The 14,776-nt window shown below is 39.4% G+C and overlaps 1 protein-coding gene across 4 annotated transcripts in view; it reads left to right on the top strand.

Moving 5' to 3' along the window:
- Rock2 (Rho associated coiled-coil containing protein kinase 2) overlaps nt 1-14,776 on the top strand; it is a 173,794-nt gene that overhangs the window by 137,608 nt on the left and 21,410 nt on the right. For all 4 annotated transcript variants that reach the window (XM_004642329.2, XM_023702389.1, XM_023702388.1 and 1 more), the window contains exons 5-13: nt 417-677; nt 4,776-4,920; nt 7,270-7,408; nt 9,629-9,720; nt 10,425-10,584; nt 11,192-11,252; nt 12,675-12,686; nt 13,991-14,070; nt 14,224-14,272. In XM_004642329.2, coding sequence (XP_004642386.1) covers nt 417-677; nt 4,776-4,920; nt 7,270-7,408; nt 9,629-9,720; nt 10,425-10,584; nt 11,192-11,252; nt 12,675-12,686; nt 13,991-14,070; nt 14,224-14,272 — 999 coding nt within the window. The remainder of the gene's footprint in view (nt 1-416; nt 678-4,775; nt 4,921-7,269; nt 7,409-9,628; nt 9,721-10,424; nt 10,585-11,191; nt 11,253-12,674; nt 12,687-13,990; nt 14,071-14,223; nt 14,273-14,776) is intronic.

The following is a 14,776-nucleotide window of genomic DNA, read 5'->3' as shown; positions in this document are numbered from 1 at the left end:
TACCTGTTTCTGGATGCTTCCATCTCCTCAGCCCTTTCTGTGAGGGGTGTGTGAATAGTGTGTTTAGTTTTCAAAACATGATGTTTTTAAACTATAATGAATTCTTCTCATTTGTACTTTTTAATGTTCCAGATTCCCATTCTGTTTCTTTTGAGATATTTGTATTTAAATAGTTTTCTATACAGTATTAGATTTTTCCCAAAGAGAAGAACATTGATTTTTGTATGTTTTATAAAAACTTTTTTATCTCTTCCCTGTTTGCCATTGAATGTGACCAATTCTAAAATAAAGGATATCATAAGTTTTAACTCAGCTCAATTTTAGCTATAAAACGGCTTATTTTTTCACTGGTTAAAAGGGTTTTTGTTCCCTTTATAATTTTTTTTAATTGTTTTTTCTTTCCTCTTGTTTTCCAGCTCTTCTGTGCCTTCCAGGATGACAGGTATCTGTACATGGTCATGGAATACATGCCTGGTGGGGACCTTGTAAACCTGATGAGCAACTACGATGTGCCCGAGAAGTGGGCCAAGTTCTATACTGCGGAAGTAGTTCTGGCTCTAGATGTGATTCACTCCATGGGCTTGATCCACAGGGATGTAAAGCCCGATAACATGCTGTTGGACAGGCATGGGCACCTGAAGCTGGCAGACTTTGGCACCTGCATGAAGATGGATGAGGTAAGGAGGTCTAGGAGAGTGCGGAGTAGGCGCTGCCTCAAACCAGGACCTCATAAAGTGGGTAAAGAGTCATTGAGGGTGTCTAATTACAAACCGGATTCAAACATTTATTTTGCCAGTCATACATTTAACTATATAATATTGGTAGATTTGCTGCATACGAGAGAAAGGAAGAGTAATGACTTAATTATCTTCTTTGTGTTATGTCATAAATATTTGATATAAATCAAAGCGATTCATGTAAATGTTTAATGATTGTTACGGCTGTGTCTAGGTATACCCCTCTTACTCCCTGCCTCCCCAAAGCATAGTGAACTGATAGGTAGGGCTTTTCAGAGGTGACTTTATCTATAGTGTTAAGAGTGTGTAATCTGGGCCGGGGAGATGGCTCAGTAGAATAAGCGCTTGCCTGGCAAGCTCAAGGGCCTGAGTTCAATCCCTGGTTCCGCAAAAAAAAAAAAAAAAAAAAAAAAAAAAGTGTGTAATCACTAAATTAGTCCACCCATCTATTTGGCATAGTTCTGGGTATGGATAATGGCAAGGCCGATCCCACACTAAGGACATGAAGCCTGGATAGAATATAAGGGACAGAAAGAGGGCTGCTGCTATACAGCTTGTCACTTGCTGCTGCTTTGCTAATGTGCTGCTTCTGCCTACCATAAACTGCTTCTCCTATACCTGCCTTGGAGCCAGCCAACTACAGACAGACTGGGAGCCAAATAAACCTTTCCTCCTTTAACTTTAAATGTTGTATTTTCTCTCAGCAACAAAAAAAGTACAACAATGATTTAGGTATAGGATTAGGGCACAGAATCTAAATCCAGGTACATAGATTATCTACCATTATTGGAATTTTTGTATTTTTAACTGAAGAGTTAAGGTAAAATAGGGAAGAAATGTGCCACTGCCTCCCTCCTACCATCTTGTGTCAACCAGAGAGCATACAGTGGAAGTCATCACTTATTGTGATGCTTTACTCATTTAATAACTCATAGTACTAATAGCTTCAGCAATATTAATCTTATAGCTAATCATCCTGTTGATTTATTCATGCTTTGCCCTTCTCTCTTAATGGGGAGTGCTTCTGCTTCCTTTCTTTTATTCTGCTTTTAGATTCTGCAAGACTTTTTTTTTTTTTTTTTTTTTTTTTTTTTTTTTTTTTTTAGGCAAGGATTTACAGGGTGTTCAAGGTCTCACTGCTAGATCAGACTCATAGTGATCTGCCTGTTTACAGCCTCCCAAGAGCTGGGATTACAGGCATGCACCACCACGCTCAGTCTCAATTGCTGTTTCAGTGTGCCTCGGGCGGGGACGGCATAGCAGGCCCGGACATTGAACCCCTGGCCCTTGCATCTGCTTGCAGGTGCTTTAATCCACTGAGCTATTTGGCTGTCCCTTTTGCAAGACAATTTTAAAAGGTTGGTATACAGTCTGTTACTGTGTCCGGCAGCTGATACCCAGTGTTCAGCAGGTAATTTTGATTTTTCCTGAAACTCCTTTTTTTGGTATTTACTATAATACAGTATGAAATGATTAACAGTGGACATTATCTGTAGTCATAGTAAAGTTAGAAATAACTCTCTGATAGAATGATAAACTTCTATAATCTATGATGTTTATACGCTGCATTCTCATGTGTGTATTCTGGAGACAGCTTTGCACAGTGGTGGGCGCTGAGGCAGTACATGCATGCTGGGCTGAACCCTTTGGGCTGTGCATTTATGAAACCAGCAGTGGCAGGGCTACACCACTAAGAACTGCAGAGCGTGAGGACCGAGTCTCAAGGGAATGCAAGCGGCTGCTTTGTGTTTCTAGAGAGGGCTAAAAAGCCCCTTTGAGGTGGCAGTCATGCTGTGGCGCTGACTACTTGTGGTAATTAAGAACTTCATTTGCAGGTTTTCTTTTTTGCCCTCACAGGCAGTAACTTTTTTAATGTATTTAGTACAGGGTCTACAGGGTCTCACTACACTGATCAGACTAGTGAGGCTCCTGTTTTTAAGCCTCACAAGTGCTGTGGTTACAGGCACGTGCCACCATGCCCAGTCTCAGTCGCTGGCACAGCGTGCCAGGGATCGAACCCCCGGTCCCTGTGTCTGCCTAAGCAGCTCCTTTAATCCACTCAGCTGTCTGGTCGGCCCGCAGGCAGTAATTTGAACTGTTTCTGAAGCCAACTCCAACATTTATGATTGACCAATTTTTCACTCTCAGTAAACTCTTATTTCTTCACAGGTAAAACACCAGCAAGTAGACCTTTCCTCTGAAAGAAATGTTTTCACATAACTTTGAGTAACTTTTTGAAAGTGCAGACCTGATTATCTTTCTCTGTAGACAAAACCCTCAGTAGGCTTCTTTGGCTTGTCTTGAGGGGCCGCTCACACAGGACCTGCTACAGCTCTCACTTTGTTCCCGTCATTTAACAGTGTGTACAGTTAGGGTCAGGAGTCACCGAGGAGTGCACTCTGTGCTGCGGTCCTCACGGTCCTGGCCCTTTTAAGTGCTGTAAAAGTCACTCCTCCTGCTTTTGTGCTCTTTTTTCCCCCTGAGCTGTCAGTACCCTTATTCCTTTAACTTGTCCATTCTTCACAGGCCTAACTTTATATGGTTCCTTTGTCTTGCCCATTCCTTCTTCAGAATCTTTGAATGCTAAATAAGTTTTTGTTTGGTGGTTATTTGTTTGTGCACATGCACATGTGCAGTAGGAATTTAGCTGATCCATGTTTTATTAAAGTCTCATTTCTATGGATCCAGGTGAAATTAAAAGTGTCTTTACTCCTATTACCCTTTTAATGTCCCCCACTAAAGTGTAAAATATAGGATATCTTGTTGTGGGTGAGGGATGACCTTGGTGGGGGGGGGGGTCATTGCTCAGCACCAGCAAAAAATACTCTTGTCTGCTTTGTGAAGTCCTATGTAGCAGTGCACAAAAAGTGTTACTCCCATAGTTTGTTCACTTCCCATTATTTATTTCCACACTAAAATTACTTCTATTGGGAAAACAAAGTTATTGAGTCTTGTCTGCCAATTTGAGGATGAGAAAATACTTTTAAAATTGATTTCCCATATTTAAGGTGTTATTAATAACACCTAAGTAAACACATTTACATAAATCATGTTTACAGAACCAACTGAACTTCCTTTTCCAAAGGGAATAATGCTTATCGATTTATTATTTTTAATAGCATCCTTAGGACAAATGTGGGCAACACGGTCTCTGCAGGGTAGGTAGAGGTGCTAAGGGACATTGCTGTTCGTCTGTGGAGGCTTTGGGTAAGAGGGATGGAGTTAGAGTGAAGGAGTGTGTTTGGCTCGTGTGGTAGCAGTGATGCTGCTTGGCAACACCCACATCCCTTGCACAGTTCTTGGCTTTGCCACACCAGCTTTTAGTTATTTTATTACCCTCTAAACACAGATTAGTGATATACCATTTTGCCATGCATAATGACATTGAATCTGTATGTTTCTACTTATGTAGTGCAGAAGTATAACTTTTAAAATTTTGAGACTCTTTCAATTCCAACCTTAATCTCTTTCCTTGTTTTTCTGAGGAGCATTTTTTTTTGGCTGGTTCAAGCTGCCGTTAGGGCATGGGTCTGGTGTGGCATGTGGAGCTGAGGATTGCACTGCGATCCCCCGCACCTGACTGTGTTTGCCCATGCAGGCACTTAAACAACTGAGCTAACTGACAAACCTCTTCTGGTGTTTTTCTGAATAAAAGAACCATTTATTTATACACCCTCCAAACCCTAGAGCTGTTAGCTGTCTCGATCACTTTAATTTCTTTGGAAATATTTGGGGCTTCTTTTCCTTTCCCCAGGTAGGTGCTTTGGGTCCATGTTTTGTACTTTTTACAACTACTTTATAAGTAGAGGATGAGAATAGAATCCTGAAAGTTGTTGCCTTTTCCTTCTTTGGCTGATGAAGCTCCTGTGTTTTAAGCTCATCCCTGATCCCCCACAATTCAACATGTCGACGGACTTCACAGTGTTCAACCCTTCCCCATTGCAGAAGTGGTCACTGTGTTGCTAATGGGAAGTGGGTGAGTTGTGTCACCCATGCATTTCTACACTGCCCCACATTGTTTCTCTGCTGCTTCTCCAGACAGGTATGGTGCACTGTGATACAGCAGTTGGAACTCCGGACTACATATCGCCCGAGGTTCTAAAATCACAAGGGGGCGATGGTTATTATGGGCGAGAGTGTGACTGGTGGTCTGTAGGGGTTTTCCTTTTTGAAATGCTAGTGGGTAAGTAAAGATTTTAACTCTTTTTTCAAAATCCTTTTCATAACACTTTTTGTTGAGTCAAGAATATGAGACTATACAGAAATCACCTGAGTTGAAGGGAAAACTGGAATTTCTAGAAATGTTGAGTCAGTATTACCAACATTGATTTGGCCATGACTGAATAGAATGTGAAAAGCTTGTCATGAAAGGACGATGTCCCCATCAGACATTTCAAAGTAAGGAAATACTAACAAGAGCAAGTGTACAGCTTCAGGGGCCTCCACGCTCAGATTTCTTGATACTTACATTTGTTATACATTTTTAAATATAGGGCTGTGCCAGGCATGGTGGTGCAGGTGTATAATCCCAGCACTCACAAAGGCTGAGGCAGAAGAATCATTGCGAGTTTGAGAGTAACCTGGGCTACAAAGGGAGTTCAAGGCCAGCCTGAACTGCATAGTGAGACCCTGTCTCAAAGATAGATAGATAGATAGATAGATAGATAGATAGATAGATAGATAGATAGATGTTAATATCTGTTCCAGTAGTGATAACTAAGTTTTCTTCAGTGTATATATTTTTGTGATGTTACTGATTTTGTAAACTGTTCTTTTGCTTACTGCCTGTATATATTTTAGGATTGTAATTCCAATGAACTAAATCATGCATATAATTGTTGACTGTTTAATTATCAAGATAAACGTGCTCTTATTATATTTCAGTTTTAGAAAATATAAGCAAATTTAATACATTTGAAATTCTAACCAATATTAAGAATTTTAAAACTTTTCTTTACATCATAGATTTCATTCCCACAATTTCACATCCCTAAAAATACGAGGGTAACCAAAAAAAAATGTCTGTCAAAAAAACATCTTTTGGGTAAAGAAGCCAGTGTCTGAATTACCTGGCTAGGGGTAGAGGGACATATGCCTGGACATATTCCCTAAGGCAAGTATGACAAGACTGATATATAGTGACTTTAGAGTTGAGATTTTTGGCATTACAGAATTTATTTCCTAAAAAGCTGACCCTTAAGAAAGTGTAAAATCTGTATGATAATGGAATATGGCCATTGCTACAAAGTGAGAAAGGGTTGGTAAATCCCACATTTAATTAACAGTTGCTGCACAACATCTTTGTGCCCTGAGTTGCCCTGTCTTGGTGATCTGTATGGAATTGCAAAGGCCTAGGCTCCTGTCCTAGAGTGGTCACCTCAGAGACTCAGGCCTCTGTCTGTGGGTCTCCACACACTCTCAGCCCCCACTAGCCATCTGTGTGTGGTCTGATGATGCTGCAGGACGCATCTAGTAGACTTGAAAGTAGGGTGCCTTTTCCTATTTGCCCAGCTCATCCTAGGAGTTAACAGATTAGGTGCTTTGGAGGAAATGATGAGGCTCATATGAAGAGGCTGTTTAAATTCCACTGCTGTGTTCAAGTGTGAGAGCAGAATCAGTTGAATGGCAATACTGAGCTCACAGAGGTGCTTGCTTAGGTTGATGGGCACTGGGCTTCATCTAAAGGGTTCCATTGCACTAGATTAGCGATGGTGAACCCATGGCATGTGTGCCTCTGCGGACTGTGCATATCCTTGAAAGCTGCAGGAGGTTCCCAATCAAAATGACACCTCTTGAATTCCTTGAGTGTACCCTGTGCCATTTGGAGTGGCTGCACTGGGAAAGCCCAGCTGGTGCTAATGTTACTTGGAGTCCATTCAGGGGACAGGGCCTTACAGCGAGCTTCCATACCTCTGGTGTTTATCAGGAAGAACACTGCCTGCCCAGAAGGTGGTCTGCTCTTTCCCTGCCTTCCTGCGCAGGACCCTCACTGCTGCACTGGAGCCCAAACTCCCTGTGTGAAGTGCTAGACATGCACTGAGCCCCCTAGGTGGCTGTCAAGGAAGCAGTTAGCACCTGCACAGCCAGGGCAACAGCCGCTGGACATACTAAACACCTGAAACACGGCTGGCATGTGTGCAAGGAAGCCAGGTTTCATGTTGTCCAGTTCCATTGTGACTTTAGATGCCACACGGGGTTAGCATGGAATCTACAAGAGCCCATCCAGCTGACCAGGATTCTGACCAACCCCACCCCACCCCACTGAGGGAGCTTGCTCTGAAATTCCTTAGGAAACCATTCACCTTCTTCTGTTAAAAAACTCTAGAGATAGCATTGATTTAATTTGTTTTTAAGGAGCACTGGTGTGGTTAAAGCTTAAATACCTGCTCTGCATGTGTCACTTGGTTTTAACTGGCACCCCAGGCTCAAAGGTCATTAGCTCTTCCATGTACATGGCCTATCAGATGTTGGATGGGAAGTTTACCTTTGTGTTTTCTATTACATTCAGTGTTGTGTTTTCTTGGAATTTTAGGAGATACTCCGTTTTATGCAGATTCACTTGTAGGGACTTACAGCAAAATTATGGATCATAAAAATTCATTATCTATCCCTGAAGACGCAGAAATTTCTAAACATGCAAAGAATCTCATCTGTGCCTTCTTAACAGAAAGGTAACACCTATTAAATTTCTTTGTAAAGCCCTTTTACATTTGTTGAAATTGAAGCTTTGTTGAAATTGAAGCCATTATGTTGGTGTATGCAATCAGACTCTCCCTGTCCAAGTTGCATTTAATTCAGAGCTGGCCTTTTTCTACTGCTAAGCCTGGTGTTGGGTTACCTCACCTTTTTCTGTGCACAGCCAATTGTAATCTGACTCGAATCGTAATCCTCATGTCTAAAAAGAAAAAGAAAAAAAAAATCAGAACTCAGTAAAAGAATGCATTTGGAAAAAAAATGTTTGTATTACTTACCCTCTTAAGGTGGTTAATTCTTATTACTCTTACACAGTTTTGTTTTTTTTTTTTTTTGGTGGTGGTGGGGGAATTGGGGATTGAACTCAGGGCCTTGTGCTTGCTAGGCAAGCACTTATTCTACTGAGCTATCTCCCAGCCCCTTCTCATACAATTTTTGAAAAGAGAACAGTTTGTGTAGATACTTAACAGTTCATAATCATACGAACCGTGTTTGACATGGGAGTCCATCCTCCCAACCCTTTTCATTTGCATTTTAATGGGAATAACTCTGTCTTGGAAACTCCCTGTATTTTAAAAAACAAAATAGATGAACAATGATGTGAAAACCTGCTTCAAAAAGTGAAACTGAGGAGCCATATGATTTTCCTCCTTTGGTCTTTTCCCTCGGTCCTCTTGTTCTCATCCGTGTGATGTGATGAAGTGGTAGAAGCCATAGGAGAGCAGGGAAGGGGTGGGAGAGGGTGCCTGCCCTGTGCTCTGGCTCCCACTTGTCTGACAGCTGCAGCTCTGGCAGACGGCCCACCCCTGCTGGAGTTGATGGCTGCTGCTGGTGCTGCAGTGGCCATCTTCACATTCCACTGGCATACTCTCCCAGGAGAAGTATTCCGAGTGGAATTCGGGTGTACATATTTTTAAATTATTTTCCAAAATTGACCCCCCAAAGAAATTTGTTTATATTTCCATGTTTTTTTCTCTTCAAGCTGAATATTATACAGTTTTTTCATTTTATCCACAGGAAGGGGGCAACAAAAGTTATTTTATCTTTATTGGAGAGGAAAATTGTGTTCATCAGTTATTTGTAGAATATAACTTTAAAGTTTGCTGATTATATGATTAATGATTTATATTGATGAAATCAAAATAAAACCTGTAGGAATGTATAATTTGGGGGCTAGGTGGGCATTGGTAGGGATTGCATTATTAAATAGGGATAACTAGGCAAGATGGCATATAGGCCTGACATTCCAGCTGTGTGGGGAGGCTGAGGCAAGAGGACCGAAAGGTCAAACTCAGCCTGAGCAGATGAGGCACTGTCTCAATAAAATAAAAAGGATTGCAAGGTTAGCTCAGCAGTGGAGCATTTGCCTAATATGTGCAATGCCCAGATTTAATCCCCAGCACTGCAGAGTAAGCAAGGTGCAGAGTTTTCATGAAAGAAGTATCGTTCATGGAAGATTCATTTCAGCAGTTTTGGAAGGAGGTAAGATCTAAGGATTTGATTTATAGACTGATAGGTGGAAAACAGAATAATGTAATCCATGAATGTGACAAGGAGGGCACAGGTCTCCCTGTTTGTGAGCACATCTGAGCAACAAATGCAGTGTTTTGTTTTGCTATGTCTATTTGTGGTGCTGGGGTTGGAACCAAAATCTCAGGCAGGCTGGGCAAGCATTCTACCATGAGCTAACTTATAGGTGAAAGGATGGAATTGTTACCAACAGTTTTCTGGTATTAGGGGTGGTGCTCAATCTATATATAGAGATAATTTATCAAAACAAATACAGATAGATACAAACTTAATATGTGAATTCTTTTAAAGAAAGGAAGGTGATTGTAATTCTGTATTAAGTGTGCTCAGTGCTAGTCCCATCTTAGGGCCATCCTGAGGTTGGAGGGTCTGCAGCTTGGAACACACAGTGGAGCTGCTTACTGGAAAGTCTCAGACACTTTCCATCTACTCAGACTATAGGCAGGAACATATCTCACTTTCCACAGTGCTTACTGTGTGTCATAGTCTTTTTAACCTGTCCGCAGAGATCCTATACTATAAAGTTAAGATCGCTTACTTTTGAAAACATTGAAGCCGAAGCTTTTAGTAAAAATATCTCAAATTTATTTGTTATTCTTTTATTTAAACTGTTGAGCTAATATTTTTTTCATTATTTTTATGATACAATTTCTGACTGCATTGTTTAGGGAGGTACGCCTTGGGAGAAATGGGGTAGAAGAAATCAAACAGCACCCTTTCTTTAAGAATGATCAATGGAATTGGGATAACATAAGAGAGAGTAAGTCAATAAATCTAAATGCTTCCATTCCATCACATTTTAAATCTCATTGACTCCTCTTTTGATATAATAGGCATGTTTGATACACTTTATGCTAACTCATTAAATTGAGAGATTTTATTTAATTTTTTTTCTGTAACAAAATTTAACAAACTGATATGTATAGATTAACAGTATTTTCCCAATTCTTTTACAGTAAACATAATCCACTTATTTATTTTCCAAGTAAATTTTGTGGATCTCAGTTTTCAGATGGGGCAAATATAATCCCTTAACTTGAATTAATTTGAATTACTAAAACAGTATTTATGGAAACTAATATACTGTGGTAAAATAGTATAGTAATTAATTCATTTTTATGATATATGTATAGAGAGAGCAAGAGAAAGGATGAGAACACACATTTATTCATTATAAGGGTAAGAAGTATTTCTACTTAAGGAATGTAAAAAACTGAGGACCATAAAGAATATATATGTATGTTATTCTTGTAATTTTTAGTGCCTACAATAGTATATTCCTTTCCTTATGTAATTGGTTAATATGTATTTAAAGCTGACATAGTTATCAGTAACATTTGAATGCTTTGAAATGATGAAGTGTGATACAATTACACTGTCACTAATAATTTGTCACAGGTAGAGGATGTTTGTGTCCTGTGTTTCAGTTACAAATGAGTCAATTCATGTCTCTTCTTTTGACAGCGGCAGCTCCTGTGGTGCCTGAGCTCAGCAGTGACATAGACAGCAGCAACTTTGATGACATTGAAGATGACAAAGGAGATGTTGAAACTTTTCCAATTCCTAAAGCTTTTGTGGGAAATCAGCTGCCCTTTATAGGATTTACCTACTATAGAGACAATTTGTATGTTGTTTATTAAATTTTAATTATTTTCATAGTCTAGCTATAGGATGATGCCTTGTTTTGAGGCCAAATTATAGATGATTAGTTTGCTTTAAAATTTGAGTTTATTCAAAAGGACTCTGAATTACTTTTAATTTTATTTCATTATTTGATGTTTATAGGCAGTGAGGAAGGACCCAGCTGAGAGAAGTTGACAGTAAAACAAAAGCGATGATCTCTATCTTAAGACCTGGAGATTATGGGTTATCTTTGAAAAAGAGGAGAGATGTTTCCTTCTAGCCGATGGGATAGTGAAGAATGTAATGTTACAGAAGCACGAGTGAGGTAAAGAAGAAGGAAGCACAGGTCTACGGAAGGATTCCAGTCCCAGCAGAGTTAAAACTAGCTTATGTGACAAGACAAGACGAGGCAAGGGAAGTTTAGCATTTTAAATACTGAAAATGGTGTGAATGCCTGGAGGTAAAAAATATGACTTCAGCTTAAGATATTGAAGAGAAAAGAAAATCTTTGTGGTTGATGTTTCATTTTGAGATTAACTTGGCTGAGTTAAGACAAGTGGATTTCAATGAAATGCAAAGGGTGTTATTTTTCCCTCCCTTCCTTCTAGGTTGTTAAACAACTCTCCACCTTGCAGAGAAAGTGACCCAGTACAGTCAAGGAAAAATGAAGTATGTATCCACTTTGCTGCTCCTATTATTACAGTCATGTGCTCAAATACTTAGCGACCCCAAGTTTTCAAAGCTTCATTGGATGCTGCTTTTTAACTCATGACATGGCATCCCTCGTACAGTGTGCTCAGCATGACGCTAGTCGATGCTGCCTGTGGAGGAATATTGAGCCACTGAGAGGCAACTCCTGCAAGGTCTTTGGCAGCACAGCTGGCAGAGAGGGTCTGCACACAGCCCCGTGCCATGGACATGGTTGTCAGGACCCTGCTGCTGTAGGTGCAGCTGCTGGGCACAGGGCTCCTAGCAGTGCCCCACCCTACACTGGAGGTGCACCCCCCACCCCCACTCCAGACTTACTCTGCAGAGCTCATTTTCCTGCTAACCTTTCATTTTTTCCTACCTTTAATAAATGGGAAACTTTGGCACCATTTTTAAAAAGTGCATATATTAAGCTAAGGTTCAGAAGTAGGGGAAAGATTAAAATTCTGAGTTCCTTTTTAGAATGTATCCACACGAAGGATTTTGGTGTTTTGTTTTGTTTTGTTTTTTTTCCTTTTTGAGACAGGGGTCTATTGCTCTGCAGCTCAGGCTGACCTTGAGCTCACCTTGTAGCCCAGGCTGGTCTTAAACTTTCAAAGATCCTCCTGCCTCAGTGTCCCAAGTGCTGAGATTACAGGCGTGCACCACCATGCCTGGCCTGCGATAATTTTTTAACACTGCCAAATATTTTATGCTATTTGGGTATTTTAAGTATTTGTGACAATTTGTAACCCCATACAAAGCTAAATCTCACACACAAAACCATGCTGAACATTTTTTTTCTTATGAAAAGTAAAAAGTAGATAGGGTAATTTTGGTATGGCTTATGGGCTTATGTTTTAGGAATGTTCCAGCATAACAAGTTAGCATTTATGTGAACATATTTTTGAAACAGCAAATAATTTGGGGATTTATTTGAACTTTTCCCTACTTCCTATTTACCTATCTTCTATTTTGCCCTTTATATGTAAAACTGGGTTTTTGTTACTTGAAAAGGAAGTTTTGTCCTTCGTTTCTTCTTTGTAAAGGAAAATCTTTTTTGTCTGAATTGTACTCTGAATAACGTTTTGGCAGTTCTCTCTCTCTCTCTTTTTTTTTTTTTCTTGGCAGTTCTCTTTAAGATCATGATAAGACAGCCCAATTCAGAACCCCTGCTGTATCTCGAGTTGTTCCTATCCCCCCACAATTTTTATACTCTTAAAAAAATCATGATAGTTTATTAACCATTGTTATTCTCCAACTATTTTGTTATGAAATTGTTTTTTTCTTATAAGAACAGTGTTTTTATATTTTCTTTATTGATGTCTACTTGTATTACATTAAAATAAAAGATTTTTTTAAATGCCTAACAAACATTTTAATGTTTGCCCTTTTTTTTAATAGGAAAGTCAAGAGGTATGTTATAAAATATGTTGAAAAACTGAGGAAAAACTATCACAGTAGCAGTGCTTAATGTCGCTACAGTTCACCTCCAGTTGGAGTGCCACCTGTAAAGGAGATAAGCTCCAGCTGTTTTCTACCATGTACCACTTTTGTTACTGCTCCCATGAATCCACCCTTTGTGATGCGCAGCCTGTGACTCGTTTCTACTTGACAAGGACCTCAGTTCGTGTGGAGGAACTCATGTGCTCAGATGAGTACAACAGCAGCCAGAAGCAGCTCGACTTGGCTAATTCATTAGCCTGGATATTCTTAGTACCTTATGCAATAACAGAGTTTTCCCAGGAGATAGGGAATATTTAAGAAGCCACAAACATAATCACTAGGAAGAGTAGTGGAAAGAACACAGAGACAGGGTTGAAAGACCTGTGTTGATTGTGGCACTGCCACTTATTAATTGTCCTGTCCTGGCCTAGATATTGCCTTGTTTGAATTTTACTTCCTTTTTGCTGTCTTCTTAGAGCTTTTCTTAGGATTAATGAGACAGTACTTATAAAGTGACAGATGTTGTACCTGTGGCACCGTAGGGACTTAAAAAGTTAAACCCTTGAAAGAGGAAACAACATAGTTTTTGCATTTGTTTATAAACTAGCATAGCTAGGAAGAGTATGGAGAAGAGCTCTTGTAATTAATTGGCCACACACCTGTAATCCTAGATTTGAGAGGCTGAGGCAGGAAGTTCACTATGAATTTGAGGCCAGCCTAGACTCTGTAGTGATTTCAGATCCAGCCTGAACTACACTGCGAGATCTTGTCTAAAAAAAAAACAAAAACAAAGTCATTTAAGCTCTTTTCAGGGTGCTGTTCCCAGTAATATGTATGGCAGTACAAAAGAGCTTGTATTCTCATCCTTTAAAACTGTAATATATTTTAGTACATTCTCTTGGATATTCTGAATATTTCCTTCAGCTGTATCACCAGTAGTGGTGGTATGTTTAAATATAATCCATAGAAAGCAGTGCAAGAGGCCTCCTTTATTTATAACAGAGCTTAAAACTTGGTGTTGTACAGGATTTTTCCAAAGCAGGAGCTTCTCATCCCCATTTGTATAAGTTTGTCAGACAGGTGTGTGGCGGGTGGCAGCATTGTAGAGAGAGCAGGAGAGCAGGCGCTCTTTTGTCTGTGGAGGTCATGTTGAGCAGGTACACACTGCACCACCAGAGGCCACGTTACACAGAAAAGCAGAAGCCTCACATTGTTGAAGAAGCATCTCATCTTTAAACAGGAGAAGAATTGGTAATTTCTTATTTTTTTGACAGATTCAGAAAAAAATATATACCTTAGAAGAACACCTTAACAATGAGCTACAAGCCAAAGAGGAACTAGAGCAAAAGTGCAAGTATGTAATGTAGACAGATGCTATGTTTTCAAATTTACATTGAAATATTTTATTAAAAAAGAGGTACAAAATAATTTATACCTTTTAGAATTTATACACTCTGGTTTGTCATAAATTAGGATAATTATTCTGTTTACCTGTTTAATTCTTTAGATCTATTAATACTCGCCTAGAGAAAACAGCAAAGGAGCTCGAAGAAGAGGTAAAGCTACACTTTTCCTTTATGAATTTATGTTCCCTCAGTGCTGGGTATTGTACCCAGGGCTGCATATGTGCCAGGCAAGCATTCTGCCACCAAGCCATTTCCCTCGCCCTCATTAGTATTGTTGTTAGTAAAATCCTTTATGTTTGACTTAGAGATTTCTTAACACTGTGGGAATATATATATCTTACAAGGTAACTGTGTTACCTAGATTTCATTCTGTTTTTTTTTGTTTTTTTTTTTTTTTCAAACTTGAGTTATTTTAAACTGCGTAGATACTTCAAGTTAAAAAAAATTTGTATTGTGATTAGTAGCATGATTAAATACAGAAAATGATTTTTTAAAAATTGCTATTCATGGGGCCAGGGAGATAGCTCAGTAGAATAAGCGCTTCCCTGGCAAGCACAAGGACCTGAGTTCAATCCCTGGTTCTCCAAAAAAAAAAAAAAAAAATTGCTATTTATAATATTTAGACCCTTAGGATTAGGCATTGATGGTTCAGTA

The sequence above is a fragment of the Octodon degus genome, unplaced genomic scaffold, assembly GCF_000260255.1.
Source record: "Octodon degus isolate 3935 unplaced genomic scaffold, OctDeg1.0 scaffold00151, whole genome shotgun sequence".
NCBI classification, from domain to species: domain Eukaryota; kingdom Metazoa; phylum Chordata; class Mammalia; order Rodentia; family Octodontidae; genus Octodon; species Octodon degus.
This window is presented reverse-complemented; position numbering and strand designations above follow the sequence as displayed.